Source organism: Nerophis lumbriciformis, linkage group LG05, assembly GCF_033978685.3.
Source record: "Nerophis lumbriciformis linkage group LG05, RoL_Nlum_v2.1, whole genome shotgun sequence".
NCBI lineage: Eukaryota > Metazoa > Chordata > Actinopteri > Syngnathiformes > Syngnathidae > Nerophis > Nerophis lumbriciformis.
The window spans coordinates 17,657,311-17,673,863 of record NC_084552.2 but is presented as its reverse complement, the minus strand read 5'-3'; the positions used below and the strand labels follow the sequence as shown (position 1 = coordinate 17,673,863).

General features: G+C 40.5%; 1 protein-coding gene across 1 annotated transcript in view; it reads right to left on the bottom strand.

Moving 5' to 3' along the window:
• Nucleotides 1–15,574, bottom strand: part of LOC133605790 (CTD nuclear envelope phosphatase 1A) — a 59,809-nt gene extending 44,235 nt beyond the window's left edge. The window contains exon 1 of the mRNA XM_061959091.2: nt 14,925–15,574. Within this exon, the coding sequence (XP_061815075.1) occupies nt 14,925–15,029 (105 nt within the window). The 5' untranslated portion in view covers nt 15,030–15,574. The remainder of the gene's footprint in view (nt 1–14,924) is intronic.
• Between the last annotated feature and the right edge of the window lie 979 nt (nt 15,575–16,553).

Sequence of the window (16,553 nt, the reverse complement as noted above, 5' to 3'; positions counted from 1 at the left end):
GGAAATTGCCTGGTGTGTGACATTTTTTCAATTGATGACGTCAGCGGATATCTCCGTATATGGTAAAATTTAACCCGTAAGAACTTTGTCCAACATTGTAGTCAATAGGTTCCTTCTTTTTCTGTAGCTTCTTGTTAGCGTATGGTTATCATGTGTACCTGTGAGTAGATTCGCTATGGAAGTGTTAAAAATGCAACATGGCTGACGGAAAGAAGACGCAGTCAAAGTGGAGGCACGTAAATAAGACCGCCCACAAAACAGCGCATCCTAAAGAGACAGTCAGAAAGCAGCTGGAAGATGGTCTGTAAAACATCATCGATGCAAAATGTTGATCAGAGGTTCACCGTTGTTTTAATGTAGGGAAACATTTTAATATGACCGCTTTAAAGGGGGACTGCACTTTTTGGGGGGAATTTTGCCTATAGTTCACAATCATCATGAAAGACATGACAACAGATGTAGTTTTTTTGTATGCATTCTGAAATATTCAATAAATGGGATCAAAAGTCCGCTTACAATGGAGCCTATGAGAGTCGCTCTGTACTGCCTAAAAAAAGCCCTTCAAAATATCCTATCAAGGTTGTATATACATGCTCAGTGTTTCCCCCAGAAAATGTGTTAGTTAAGGTGGTGTCTAGGGATGATGTTTGTAAAGAAATTATCGATTTCGATGCCATTATCGAATCCTCTTATCGAACCGATTCCTTATCGAATCTCTTATCGAATGCAGATAGGTTGTTGTATATGGAAAAAAACACACAATACTTGGTTTAACAAAAACTTTGGCCGCTTTCACTTATATTTAAGAAAAAATAAAATAAAATAAATAAATATTGACTGTTAGTGTCCCTTAATTGGGCCACCTAAGAAAAATAAGTGCAGGGAAAATCCTGCATTCATTTGTATTATTTATGAGAGAGACCTGCAAACTCTGGAGTGGTGTAGGCTACATGATAACGTTAACCAACTGGCCTAGTGGTTAGAGTGTCCACTCTGAGATCGGCAGGTTGGTAGTTCAAACCCCAGCCGAGTCATACCAAAGACTATAAAAATGGCACCCATTACCTCCCTGCTTGGCACTCAGCATCAAGGGTTGGAATTGGGGGTTAAATCACCAAAAATTATTCCAGGGCGCGGCACTGCTGCCTGCCCACTGCTCCCCTCACCTCCCAGGGGGTGAACAAGGGGATGGGTCAAATGCAGAGGACACATTTCACCACACCGAGTGTGTGTGTGACAATCATTGGTACTTTAACTTAACTTTAACTTAACGTTATCAGACACATACAAAAAGGCTAACGTTAACGTTAGTCTAGCTAACATTACTGCAGTCCTGGTTGACATATAGCTAACATTACTGCAGTCCTGGTTGACATAAGAGGTAACGTTATTTTAGGCTACAAGTGAGCAGATATGGAAATTGATCGGCAACAGTTACCGTTAGTTACTCACCGGCACTATCACTGGGACTGCAGGTTGAAGCAGAGGAAGAGGGGCGTGCTTCGTCATCTTTGTCGCTGAGGAAGCCTAAAATTTTTGGTTGTGTTTTCCACTCCATATGCTGAATGCAGATATACTATATATATCTGGATATTTTTTTTCGTTAAGTACAACAATACACAAAACAGTCCTAGTTACCTGAGATACTATGTCATTATTATGACTTAGTAAATTACTGACTTACTAAGTCAAAATATGACAAAATAATGACTAAGTCAAAATAATGACTTAATAAGTCACATTAATTACTTACTGTAAGTAAGCGTTTGCAATAAGCGTTTGAAAAAAAGAGTTACAAGTGGGGCCACATGCTGACATATGCTCAACTCATCATGCTTAATTTATTAAAGCATTTGGGAAGCCTGTAGTTGATTTTTATTATGTAAATGTTATATTGTTATCAACATGTGATAGCAGGGACCCTGCCATTCAAAACTAGGCTGCTACATTACTAATGATTAATGTAAATAGCTGAAAAAATAGTACAATAGCAATAGGAGAGACTATTCATCCCTGAACACCATCGAGTTCATGTAGGCTTTATGATGCAGTTACATTATTATATCAACTATCAGAGACAGCTTCAGGAAACTCTTCATTTAACATAATGTTGTTTTTTGCTGCTTCAACACAGCTCAATCAACACAGAAAATGGTAAAGTGAAATAACTTAGTTGTTAACTGTAGGTCAATAATGCTTGTCTTTCTCTCAGACAGACACACACACGCATACACACACACTGCACAGTGAGCTAACGTTACGCTAAAAGCTAATTAGCCTTCACCTCAAGGACTGCGAGCAAGCTGAACTGCCGCTTATGTTTCTAGAACATCAACGGGCTCATAGTGATGTTACTAGTAGTTGAGTTGTAGGGGACTGGGAGGTGTTTATTATAATTTGGGGAGAGTCCGCTGCCTTATGCTTACCTGCTAAACACCTATCTGCTCACCCCACCGCAGAAGCTCTGACTCCATGCGCTCTGAATACGGACTGCTGATTGGTTGCTACTGCTCTGCGTGTAACCAATCAGATGGTTCTGTGGGTGGGACAATGTTGGGTGCTGCAGAGACGTACTGCAGAGGCAGAGGCAGAACGAACCGTAGCAGCTTGTTAAGACAATAGTTTAGGCGGTGGCTCTTTGTTGTTAAGGTGGCCTTAACAACAAAGCGCTGCAGGAAACCATGCATGTTGTAAGTATATACACTGAAAGAGAATTTTAAACATAACACTGTTTTGCTCCCATTTCTCATGAGTTGAACTCAAAGATAAAACTTTTGACCATATACATACAAGCCCTATTCCTCTCAAATATTGTTCACAAAGCTGTGTTAGTGAGCATTTCTTCTTTGCCAAGATAATCCATCTCACCTCACAGGTGTGGCATATCAAGATGCTGATTAAACAGCATGATTATTGCACAGCTGTGCCACTTAGCAGCGCACTTTGTCGCTAGCTCATTTGAATCTTTTCACAGGATTGTGTTACCCATGCTTAATAAAGAGATTGAATGTACTTCGATAGCTGTCATACCTTTTTGTCAACAAACGGGGTATTGTTTGGATGGCAAGTTTGTCACTTCAATCATGGATTTGTTGTTCAATATTCCCTGTGCGTATGTTGTTGTCTGCTTTGTCACAGTGTGATAGTACCTCTTCCTGTTTGATATCAAGTTAATTTTAGTGCAATGCTGCTTGTTGCTTTAACGGGTAAAAACCTATTTCCTGCATTGAAATTGTTGCACTAAGACTCTGTCTTATTGTCGACATACAACCACATTAAAAGTAGCGTGCCATGTTACATCAAGCTATTGCTAACAGACCTAAAAGTAATTCATTAGATTACTCATTACTAACGCCGTTATCATATCATGCCGTTATTACTAACTGTGGTTATGGACAACTAACGCAAGTGCATTTCATTGATGGCATTTTGAATGCACATACGGTAGATACCGTGATGAGATCCTGAGGCCCATTGTTGTACCTTTGACCCGAGACATCACCTCATGTTGCAGCATGACAATGTACGGCCCCATGTTGCAAGGACCTGTACACAATTCCCAGAAGCTGAAAAACTCCCAGTTCTTGCATGGACAGCATACTTTTATTGTGGGCAGCCTAAGGCACACCTGTGCAATAATCATGCTGTTTAATCAGCATCTCGATATGCCACACCTGTGAGGTGGGATGATTATCTTGGCAAAGAATAAATTCTCACTAACACAGATTTAGACAGATTTATGAACAATATTTGAGAGGAATAGGTCTTTTGTGTGTATAGTAAAAATTTTAGATCTTTTGAGTTCAACTCATGAAAAATGGGAACAAAAACAAAAAGTGTTGCATTTATATTTTTGTCCATAAATACAGAAATAATAAATGTTATTATAAATGTGCCCGTTACTACATTACGGGCACATTTATAATAACATTTAATATTTCTGTATTTTGATCATTTGAAGCATGCGCAACAACGCATCACAACCTCCCTTTTTTTCCACTACTTCAATGATTTCTATTCGCTGCAGAGTTCATGAGAGCCAACAAACAAAATAAAACATCACCTATTGTAGACTGTCTGCTGTCATTAGGATGCTGACTGATAAAATCTGGATAAAGTTCCGTTTTAGATGAAAAATGACTCATAATCCTCGCGAAGAAAAGTGGGTGGAACCAACGTCTTTTCGTGTCGCTCCCGCCATTCCCAGGCCTAAATTGGGAGTTAAAGTGTACCAACATGTTGGAATACGTCCTCATCCTTCCACTTTCCAGGTAAGAGGCATGAGTTATGATCTCCAATAAAGATTCACAAGCAAAGGGTGCGAGGAAGCACCTTTGTCTGCGTTAGCACTTTTAATAACAATATCACTAACACTTGGTTAAAATTCAAGTCACAAAATGTAAATGGAGGATTGTTGGCGCTTTTTTGGAAGTTTTTTTTATTGGATTTTATGTGCAGAATAAAGAACCTCCCATTAGCTGCGCTGTAAGCAGACTTATTTACCAGTTTGAATTAATTTTTTTTTAAATGCATCCACCATCAAGTTTTGCATAATGATTGTGAATGATAGGCAAAATTCCCAACAGAGTGCAGTTCCCCTTAAAAGAACCAGAGTAGGGCTGCACGATTAACTGATATCGAATTGACATAGAGGTTTTAATTACTGATTACATAAACAAAAGAGGCTGAGGTGTTTTTTTCTCCGCCGTCACCGGCATTTGAGTAGCAGCCATGACTGCCAATCAGAATTGTTGAGCTTAGTGTTTGTTCATCTCTCGCTTCAAACAGGGAGAAACAGGCCACTCTGCATCGCTCTAAGCACCTGAGCGCGGTTATTTAACAGTAGAATTAACGGTACGCAGTGAGCCCTCTTTTCAGTCATTAACAATCTTTGTCTTGTCGGTATATGCTGTTGAGTCTACCAGAGATTTATTCATCTACTTTATTAATGCTATTAAGGATATGTTCTTGATGCTAACAAATATCACCAGAGATGCTATAATGTGGTCATTTGTGTCAAATAAAGCACTTGTCTTTCCTGTACAACAACTTAGCCTTGAGTTGCTGTTATGAAAATGGACAATGAAAATACGGTGGAGTGCACCAACAATCACAATATTTTTTACTAGGACTTAACATGACGTTAGTTTATTTGCACGAGCAGACAGACACCACAAAAGAACACAAACTAATGCGATCACTTTGTTTGTGTTCAGTTCTGCTATCAAACGCTACAAAATGGTAGAGAATAAACTCGATTGCATCACAGAAAGTTTCTCAAACAAATGATAAAACATTTTACAAAGTGATGGCTGCAGACACGAGCATGGTCCGATTGTATTCCACAAGATGATGAAAGTGAATATTTTTAAGAGCCATTTCTTTTGACGCACTTTTGTTTTTCCCCTGACTTTATTTTCTTTATGAACCACTTCTTTTGCGACTCTATGAAAGCTCTTTCCTATCCCTCTATTTGAACGACTGGACAGAACAACAATAGAACATTTTTTGCTCAAACTCTACACTCACTTGTTTTAATGCTACGCTCAAGCTGCTTGACAGTTAAGCCACGAAGAAGAAAAACGGATGTGACGTCATATGCAACCCTCCTATAGATTAATAAGAGTCTCGAGAGGGGATTATAAAACAACTGTTGCTGAGTCAGCATTTTTTCTGTCAGTACACAACATGTAAGAGAGCGGCTCGATCCATAAATTGGTGGTGTCGCTTGTAAGGGTAGTATCACTATATGACCGATACTAGAGTAATAAGGTCGATATTTTCATTTTGTCAAAATATATATTTTTTTGGTTCATGTTTACAAACTCAAGAAATAATAATTCCTTAGACACAGGAATACTGCAAAAACTAGAGATGTCCGATAATGGCTTTTTTGCCGATATCCGATATTCCGATATTGTCCAATTCTTAATTACTGATTCCGATATCAACCGAAACCGATATATACAGTAGTGGAATTAACACATTATTATGCCTAATTTTGTTGTGATGCCCCGCTGGATGCATTAAACAATGTAACTTTACCATGAATTGATTAACGTGGACCCCGACTTAAACAAGTTAAAAACTTATTCGGGTGTTACCATTTAGTGGTCAATTGTACGGAATATGTACTGTTCTGTACAATCTACTAATACAAGTTTCAATCAATCAGTCAAAAACAAGGTTTTCCAAAATAAGAGAACAACTTTAATTCCAGTTATGGAAAAAAGTGCCAACATGGCACTGCCATATTTATTATTGAAGTCACAAAGTGCATTATTTTTTTTAACATGCCTCAAAACAGCTTGGAATTTGGGACATGCTCTCTCTGAGATAATCCTGATACCCACTACAACCATGGGAAATACTATACTTTGACATTCACAAAGTGCATTATTATTATTTATTTTTTTAAACATGCCTCAAAACAACAGCTACAAAAACAATGAAGGCACACAGCTTCAGTATACTAGAGCATACTTGCCAACCTTGAGACCTCCGAATTCGGGAGATGGGGGTGTGGGGGGGTTTGGTGGTAGCGGGGGGGTGTATACTGTAGTGTCCCGGAAGAGTTAGTGCTGTAAGGTGTTCTGGGTATTTGTTCTGTTGTGTTTATGTTGTGTTACGGTGCGGATGTTCTCCCGAAATGTGTTTGTCATTCTTGTTTGGTGTGGGTTCACAGTGTGGCGCATATTTGTAACATTGTTAAAGTTGTTTATACGGCCACCCTCAGTGTGACCTGTATGGCTGTTGATCAAGTATGCCTTGCATTCACTTATGTGTGTGTAAAAGCCGCATATATTATGTGACTGGGCCGGCACGCTGTTTGTATGGAAGAAAAGCGGACGTGACGACAGGTTGCAGAGGACGCTAAAGGCAGTGCCTTTAAGGCACGCTCCCAATATTGTTGTCTGGGTGGAAATCGGGAGAATGGTTGCCCTGGGAGATTTTCGGAAGGGGCACTGAAATTCGGGAGTCTCCCGGGAAAATCGGGTGTTTTACCGGATATGTACCGCTCCGTATAGCTGCGTTTTAAAAAGTCATTAATTTTACTTCTTGAAACCGATACCAATGATTTCCGATATTACATTTTAAAGCATTTATCGGCCGATAATATCGGCCATCTCTAGCAAAAACCAAAAGATTTAAATGATAGTAGTTTCTGCCTTTGTTTAGTTAATGGTACTATTGACTGTTTTGCTAAAACAATTGAATGTAAAAAAAAAAAAGAATAAAGAACAAGTTTAAATATAGTGTTGATACTATTGAATGGTCAAGCACTTACCATAAATACGTGTGACTTCACATAAACCAGAAGTGAAAATAACTGATGACCCGATTTACATTTATTACAAAACTTTCTAAAATTTTTGCTATTTCAAATGGAAGAAAATAAACATATTAAACACTAAAATATAAATAATATGGCTCTGATGAAGCCAGAACAATATTTAATGTTTTCTCTGCCATGTAAGTATATTGTCTGGCTATTTGTTTTAGTTATTAAAAAACGTGGTAATAATATTTTATTGTGTGTATAATAAGTCCTTTTTGAGCACATTCAACAATACCACGATAATAATGGTAACTGTGATCATTTTAGTCACAATAACTCTATTTAGCCATATTATCTATTGTTTTGGTTGTGTGTATTTGAGGGTCCTCCACCCCTTCCTTAACAGATACAGAGCAGAATGTTTAGTTTTTTTAATTTAACTTGGATATGTAAAAGTTGACATCCAAATTACAACGTTAAAATATACGAGACATACAAGTTTATTGCATTCGAGAGATGAATCATTTGGTCTCAAATTATTGATGGCAATTATATTGCTTATTAGCAAGAATTTGTAGGGCAATTTGTATATGCCGAGGCGTAGTAACGACCCAAAATGGTGTTAAAAGAAAATCTATCAATTTTATCGATACTAGAAAAAGGAAAACATTGGATTTAAAGGAGAACTGCACAGGGGACGGCGTGCCAGCAATCGGAGGGTTGCCGGTTACTGGGGTTCAATCCCCACCTTCTACCATCCTAGTCACGTCCGTTGTGTCCTTGGGCAAGACACTTCACCCCTTGCTCCTGATGGCTGCTGGTTAGCGCCTTGCATGGCAGCTCCCGCCATCAGTGTGTGAATGTGTGTGTGAATGGGTGAATGTGGAAATACTGTCAAAGCGCTTTGAGTACCTTGAAGGTATAAAGGCGCTATACAAGTATAACCAATTTATCATTTATCATTTACCGGTATTTGGAATTTTGCCTATTGCTCACAATAATTATGATAGACAAGAACACACGTCTTTTTTTTAGGATTCTAAATTTGATTTAAAAAACGATGCAAGATGCGGCTAATTGGAGTCACCATTGTAGCCTTCAAAGCCCTCTAAAAAAACTATGAAACCCTCCATCAACGTTTTATATACACACTGCAAGTACCGTATTTTCCGGACTATAAGGCGCACTTAAAATCCTTTTTTCCCCCGCAAAACTCGACAGTGTGCTATAACCCAGTGAGCCTAATGTACGGAATAATCCTGGTTTTGCTTACCGACCTCGAAACAATTTTATTTGGTACATGGTGTAATGATAAGTGTGATCAGTAGATGGCAGTCAAACATAAGAGATACATGTAGACTGCACTATGATGGCAATATGACTCAAGTAAACAACACCAACATTTTATATGTTCCATTGAAAATATAGAACATTACACATGGCGTTCAAAAATCTATCAAAATGTTTTAGTACCTTCTGGTACCTGCTGATAAGTATTTGGGATCTGCATAAATAATGAAAATTTTGATAAGCTTCTTCTTTTTCTCTATCTTCTTGTTATGGGACATTCATCCTCCGCTGTTGCCTTTTTTAATATAAAGTAGGGTAAAGCTCTTATTCATATCTGTCTGTAAACTCGCCATGGCAGGGCATACAGGTCATCACGGACTATAAAACTGCCCCCCGTCCCCGTGACAACAGTATCAGCTTCCTAAATGACCTAAACAACTACTTTGCGAGGTTTTTAGGCAATTAACACCACTCCGGTAAGAAAATCCATCCCTCGCCCTGATGAGCAGTCCACTCAACCTGGACACAGCGGATGTCCGGAAAACCCTGAGGAGAGTGAACCCCCGGAAAGCAGCGGGACCTGATGACATTCCGGGCAAGGTGCTTAAGGGATGTGCAGACCAGCTGGCTGGGGTTCTCACAGACATCTTCAACATCTCGCTGACCCAGGCTGTGGTACCATCATGTTTTAAGACGGCCACAATAATTCCAGTGCCTAAAAAACCCACAATCTCCTCCCTCAATGATTATCGCCCCGTTGCACTCACCCCCATCATAATGAAGTGCTTCGAGAGGCTGGTAAAGGAATATATTGTCTCCAGACTTCCCCCCACATTCGACCCATACCGGTTTGCTTATCGCCCTAACCGCTCCACAGAGGACGCCATCTCCTCTGCACTCCACCTGAGCTTAGAACATCTGGAAGGAAAGGACACACACGTGCGGATGTTGTTTCTGGACTTCAGCTCAGCATTCAACACTATCATTCCGCAGCATTGGGTGAGCAAACTGGCCCTCCTTGGATACAGTACCCCCCTATGCAACTGGCTGCTTGACTTCCTCACAGACAGACCCCAGTCTGTGAGAGTGGGCAACAACCCCTCCAGTGCCATCTCCCTGACCAGCGGCTCCCCCCAGGACTGCGTCCTGAGTCCGCTGCAGTTCACGTTGATGACCCATGACTGCTGCGCCAGGTCCACTACTAACCACATTGTGAAGTATGCAGACGACACAACAGTAATGGGCCTCATTTGTGACAACAACAACATGGACTACAGGGAGGAGGTGAAACATCTGGTTGACTGGTGCAGAACCAACAACCTGGTCCTGAACGTCGACAAGACCAAGGAGATCATCGTTGACTTCAGGAAGCACCAGTCCAGCCACACTCCACTCTTCATCAACGGCACAGCGGTGGAGATGGTAAGCAGCACCAAGTTCCTGGGGGTGCAGATAACTGACAATATAACCTGGTCCCTACACACCGGAGCTCTTGTAAAAAGAGCTCAGCAGCGCATGCACTTTTTGCGTCGGATGAAAAGAGCACAGCTCCCTCCCCCCATTCTCACCACATTCTACAGAGGCACTATAGAGAGCCTGCTGACCAACAGCATCTCTGTCTGGACTGGAGCCTGCAGTGCCTCAGACTGGAAGTCTCTCCAGAGAGTGGTGAGGACGGCGGAAAAGATCATCAGGACTCCTCTTCCTCCTATCTAGGAGATCGCAAAAAGCCGCTGCCTGACCAGGGCTCAGAAAATCTGCAAAGACTCCTCCCACCCCCACCAAAGACTGTTTTCACTGCTGGACTCTAGAAAGAGGTTCCGCAGCCTCCGAAGCAAAACCTCCAGGTTCTGTAACAGCTTCTTCCCTCAGGCCGTAAGACTCTTGAACGCATCATAATTATCCCCTCAACTCCCCCCAAAATGGATTAACTCGCTGGAATAAAAAAGACAACATACATTCATAAACGTGGATGCATATGAAAAAGTGCAATATATTTATCTGTACAGTGACCTATTTATTTATTAATATCTGCACCTTATTGCTTTTTTATCCTGCACTACCATGAGCTAATGCAACGAAATTTCGTTCTTATCTGTACTGTAAAGTTCAAATTTTAATGACAATAAAAAGGAAGTCTAAGTCTAAGTCTATTGAAGCGCTAAAACATACCTGTGTAGTGAGTTTAAATTATTCACCCAAGGAACTTTAGTTGTTAGAGAGTTCTGGTCGGACGGTACTTCACGGGACACATTTTGTTTCCGGATGAGGAGATGCTGCTCTGTTATTGATTTAAGTAAAGTCTGAATGTCATTAAAACAGTTAGCTCCATCTTTTGACACTTCTTCCACTCCCGTCCTTACACGCTACATGGCTACAACAAAGATGACGGGGAGAAGACGCTACCAAAGGTGAGCCACGTAAATAAGACCGCCCACAAAACGGCGCATCTGTCAGAAAGCGGCTTGAAGATGATCTGGAAAATAATTTATGCAACATTTTGACTAAAAAACCACCATTACATGTCCAGTGGTCCCCAACCACCGGGCCGCGGCCCGGTACCGGTCCGTGGACCGATTGGTACCGGGCCGCACAAGAAAAAGAAAAAAAAAAAGTTTTATTTTTTTATTTTTTTTAATTAAATCAACATAAAAAACAATATATACATTATATATCAATATAGATCAATACAGTCTGCAGGGATACAGCCCGTAAGCACACATGATTGAATTTCTTTATGACAAAAAAAAAAGGTTTTTTTTTTAATAAATACCATAATAATAATAATAATAATAATAATAATAATAATAATAATTTCCGATATTACATTTTAAAGCATTTATCGGCCGATAATATCGGACTGCGGATATTATCGAACATCTCTAATTGCTTGCAAAGGTATGTTGTAAAAAATGGTATAAAAAATTCCAGGGCTTTCTTAGCAATAACCTATGTGAATGTTTTAATGGGAACTAAATGCAATATCTGAAAGGAGTGCAAATTATTTCCAAAGCAGGACCCCCACCCAGACATACAATACTAGTCCACAGCTAGGGCTGCAACTAACGATTAATTTGATAATCGATTAATCTGTCGATTATTACGTCGATTAATCGATTAATAATCGGATAAAAGAGACTAACTACAGTTCTATCCTTTCCAGTATTTTATTGAAGAAAAAAAACAGCATACTGGCGCCATGTTCTTTCAACTTGCCAAATAAAACAAGGAAAATGTTACAAAAATGCACACTTTTGACACCCCTGCTATAGATAATAACAAATTAAATCGATAAATCTATCGATAAAAAGCAGAGCCTGAGGACGCATGAACCCTTTGATGATATTACGGACCGTAGATGGTGAAATCCCTAAGTTCCTTGCAATAGCTGGTTGAGAAAGGTTTTTCTTAAACTGTTCAACAATTTGCTCACAAATTTGTTTACAAAGTGGTGATCCTCGCCCCATCCTTGTTTGTGAATGACTGAGCATTTCATGGAATCTACTTTTATACCCAATCATGGCACCCACCTGTTCCCAATTTGCCTGTTCACCTGTGGGATGTTCCAAATAAGTGTTTGATGTGCATTACTCAACTTTATCAGTATTTATTGCCACCTTTCCCAACTTCTTAGTCACGTGTTGCTGGCATCAAATTCTAAAGTTAATGATTATTTGCAACAACAAAAAAATGTTTATCAGTTTGAACATCAAATATGTTGTCTTTGCAGCATATTCAACTGAATATGGGTTGAAAATTATTTGCAAATCATTGTATTCCGTTTATATTTACATCCAACACAATTTCCCAACTCATATGGAAACAGGGTTTGTATCTCGATATTTTTAGGCCATGTCACGATACACGATATATATCGCAATATTTTGCCTTAGCCTTGATGCATATAATCACACCAGAATGATGATTCTATATGTCTACATTAAAACATTCTTGTTCATACTGCATTAATATATGCTCATTTTAAACTTTCATGCAGAGAGGGAAATCACAACTAAGTCAATTGACCAAAACTGTATTTATTAAACAGTTATTAAGCAGTGGCACAAACATTCATGTCATTTCAAAACAGAAAGTGCAAGATTGTCAGAGACATTTTAAAACAAGCTATTAGTGCACTTTTGTGCATGATGTCACTAAGATGACATATCAAAACAACACTAAATTAAAGTGCACTTTTTGTACAGAACGCCACTACAATAGTTTAAAACAAAGTGCACTTTTGTGCATGATGTCACACAAGATATTTCAATAACTGTCAAATAAAAATGAGCTGCATAATAGGAAATCAAATCGCTATGTGGTAGGTTACTGCGGACGTAATCTCCTTCTGTTGTTCACTATTTCTTTCATACGGCGTTGATCTGGAAATGGTTGCCTCTGTATTTTGTGGGTTTGGCACCGAACGGAGATGTTGACATGCGGAGTAAGCACTCTTCATTCTCTAGCGGGTGACTTTTCAAATGATGCTACATATTAGCAGTAATGCTACTTTTTGTAGCAACACTTTTGCCCCACACTTGACAAATTACGGTTGTCTGTTCGACATATTCCCACTTGAAGCCAAACCACCGGCAGACGATGGACCCAGTGCTGTTTTTCTTGGGAATTCATTCTTCCTTCATTTGTTACCAGATTCGCACCTTCTTTCTCTCGTGTTACGACTCGCACCACAGCTAACGTTATGCTGCTACCTCTCTGCTCCGAGAGGGCATATACGTATGTGACGTATGTAAGAAGGTGCGCTTGCTGTCTGTGAGAAGGAGAGACAAGAAAGAGTGAAAAAAGCCTGTAGTGTAATGCCTGCAGCTAAAAGCAACTGCGTGAGAACGTATACTCAATTATCACGATATAGTCATTTTCCATATCGCACAGAGACAAACCCGCGATATATAGAGTACCGTATTTTCCGCACTATAAGGCGCACCTAAAAACCTTCAATTTCCTCAAAAGCTGACAGTGCGCCTTATAATCCGGTGCGCCTTATATATGGGACAATATTGAGCCATAACAAGTCTCGCAACTACGGTAACTACGCCGACTTCATTTTCCCCTTTCTACGGCTGCTTACCGTAGAAGAACTTCTACGCTGTCCCCTTGCTTCGGGACAGCGTGGCTGCTTCGGCATTTTGTGGGTGTGGCACTGGCCGAGATGTTGACATGCAGGGTTTCAAGTAGGGCTGGGCGATATATCAATATACCGTATTTTCCGCACTATAAAGCGCACCGGATTATAAGGCGCAGTTGGGAGAGTGGCTGTGCCAGCAACCTGAGAGTTCCTGGTTCAATCCCCACCTTCTACCATCCTAGTCACATCCGTTGTGTCCTTGAGCAAGACACTTCACCCTTGCTCCTGATTGGTCCTGGTTAGCGCCTCGCATGGCAGTTCCCGCCATCAGTGTGTGAATGGGTGAATGTGGAAATAGTGTCAAAGCGTTTTGAGTTCCTTAAAAAAAAGGTAGAAAGCGCTATACAAGTATAACCCATTTCCAGATCAACACTGTATGAACGAGGATGGTTTGTTGTGATCCCAATATGCAAACCACAGCGGGAGGCAGTGTGCAGGTAAAAAGGTATTTAACGCTTAAACCAAAATGAACAAAAGGGAAAGGAAAAGGCATTGACGGATAGGGATATGGCTATGCAAAACGAAAGTAAAACTGAACTGGCTACAAAGTAAACAGAAACAGAATGCTGGACGACAGCAAAAACTTGCAGCGTGTGGAGCAGAGACGGTGTCTACAAAGTACATCCGTACATGACATGCCAATCAACAATGTACACACAAAGAAGGATAGCAACAACTTAAATAGTCTTGCTTGCTAATGCAACGCAGGTGCGGGGAGTAGCGCTCAAAAGGAAGACATGAAACTGCTACAGGAAAACACCAAAATAACAGCGCAAGACAAGAACTAAAGCAATACACACTGGAAAACACCAACAAACTCAAAATAAGGCACGAGGCCCTGGTGGAGTTTCATTATTTCATGTTTTCTGCTGGTGGTGTGCCTCCGGATTTTTTCAATGAAAAAAACGTGCCTTGCCTCAAAATAGGTTGAAAAACACTGTACCAATACAACTAAGGCTGATATGTGTAGTATTTACTGAACTTATATTAAATAATACATTTATATATTTTACAGTTGATTATATGTATTGTTTGTAAATGTGCCTTGCACTCTCTGTGGTGGAGTAAATCAACGCTATCAACCCACTAAATGAGGAAATACAGTAGTTAGTCAATAAAAGCCAGCTAAGCCATAACACAGAATAACATGCAGAACCTTTTCACACCTAATGTAGTGACTGTCAATCACATGACGTTGACTTGTCTTACCGTTCGTAGATGCTTCCTGAGGATGTACATGATGAAGCCCCATAGTCTGGACGTCACGCCGAGGAAAGTCCGGATCCCCAGTAAACATTGGCGGGTCTTCAGCATGTTGACAGGCACGCAAAGACCCCCCAAAAGACGACAAAATAATAAGACGAAGAGCAGCTCTTTTTAAAGGCGAGTGACAGTCCGCATTAGACGCTATCAAAAGAGCGACTGCAAGTTCCCCAAAAAGAGGCCAAATTGAACGTGTGAGTACCTCGCTCTACACACAAAATGAGCATTAAATGTAGCTTATTGACATAGTGGCACTTAAAGAAAAAGCCAAATGTCACCGTTTCAGGACCTCGTTAGAAAGTAAGCTAGCGTTAGCCCTGCTAGCCTACAAGCCACTGCTAGCGTCGACAAGACCTTGAACCCTGCTCTGAAATTAGCCTTATAACCCGGCAGTGTGACCACTTAAGTCTGGTCACCGGCTCGACTCGTCCTTTCAAAGCTGAGTGGGGTTTAAGAAAAATCCATAGGGTCCAGCGTAGGCGGGCAAAATCAGTTTGTAGTCCACTGGAAATCCGGAATGAAACTGCGAGCCGCCATTGCCGTCTTGTCTACGTCACTTCCGGTAAGGGAATCTGCGGGGTCGCGCGCGCAGCACGTCAACGTGGAAGGAAGCAGACGTGGACGCGCATCATGTCAGGAGCGAGAATTTACGTCGTTTGTTTTGTTGATTTATTAGATCAAATTGTAAAATTGACAGAAAATGGTTAAATGAACTAAATAATTTATCGGGATAAAATTGTTTACTTTTATTACGACGAAATGGTAATTTTTCAGGAAAAACTTAACATTTTGTATGAAACGGTCGCAATATTCTGAGAAAATTATTTTACAGGAAATAAAGTTGACATTTTACATAGTTGGAATAATATTGAAAGAAAACAAATACAGATAATAATGTTGAAATGGGCAGCACTGTGGAACAAGGGTTATATGTGCCTCACAATACGAAGGTCCTGAGTAGTCCTGGGTAGTCCTAGGTTAAATCCCGGGCTCGGGATCTTTCTGTGTGGAGTTTGCATGTCTCCCCATGACTGCGTGGGTTCCCTCCGGGTACTCCGGCTTCCTCCCACCGCCAAAAACATGCACCTGGGGATAGGTTGATTGGCAAACACTAAATTGGCCCTAGTGTGTGAATGTGAGTGTGAATGTTGTCTATCTATCTGTGTTGGCCCTGTGATGAGGTGGCGACTTTTCAGGGTGTACACTGCCTTCCGCCCGAATGCAGCTGAGATAGGCTCCAGCACCCCCCGCGACCCCACAAGGGACAAGCGGTAGTAAATGGATGGAAAGTGGAAATCATTAAAAAAAAGGTGTTTTAATTTTACGAGAAAAGTCGACATTTTAAAAGAAAAACGTTGGCATGTAATGAGTAGTTGACACCAACAGTGCGGCAAATATCGGTGGGTGTTTCTCCTCAGCTTTTTATTGTGTCAATGTTTTACTTCAATTGTGATGGCTTTCCTTTTCTTTGGCACATCGCCACTAGAAGACCTTGCCTTACGCTTGACAGATAAAGTGCAAAAGCGATATAACTGCTTGTGACAAACGTACTCTCCCTTCACACCCGCGGCCGTA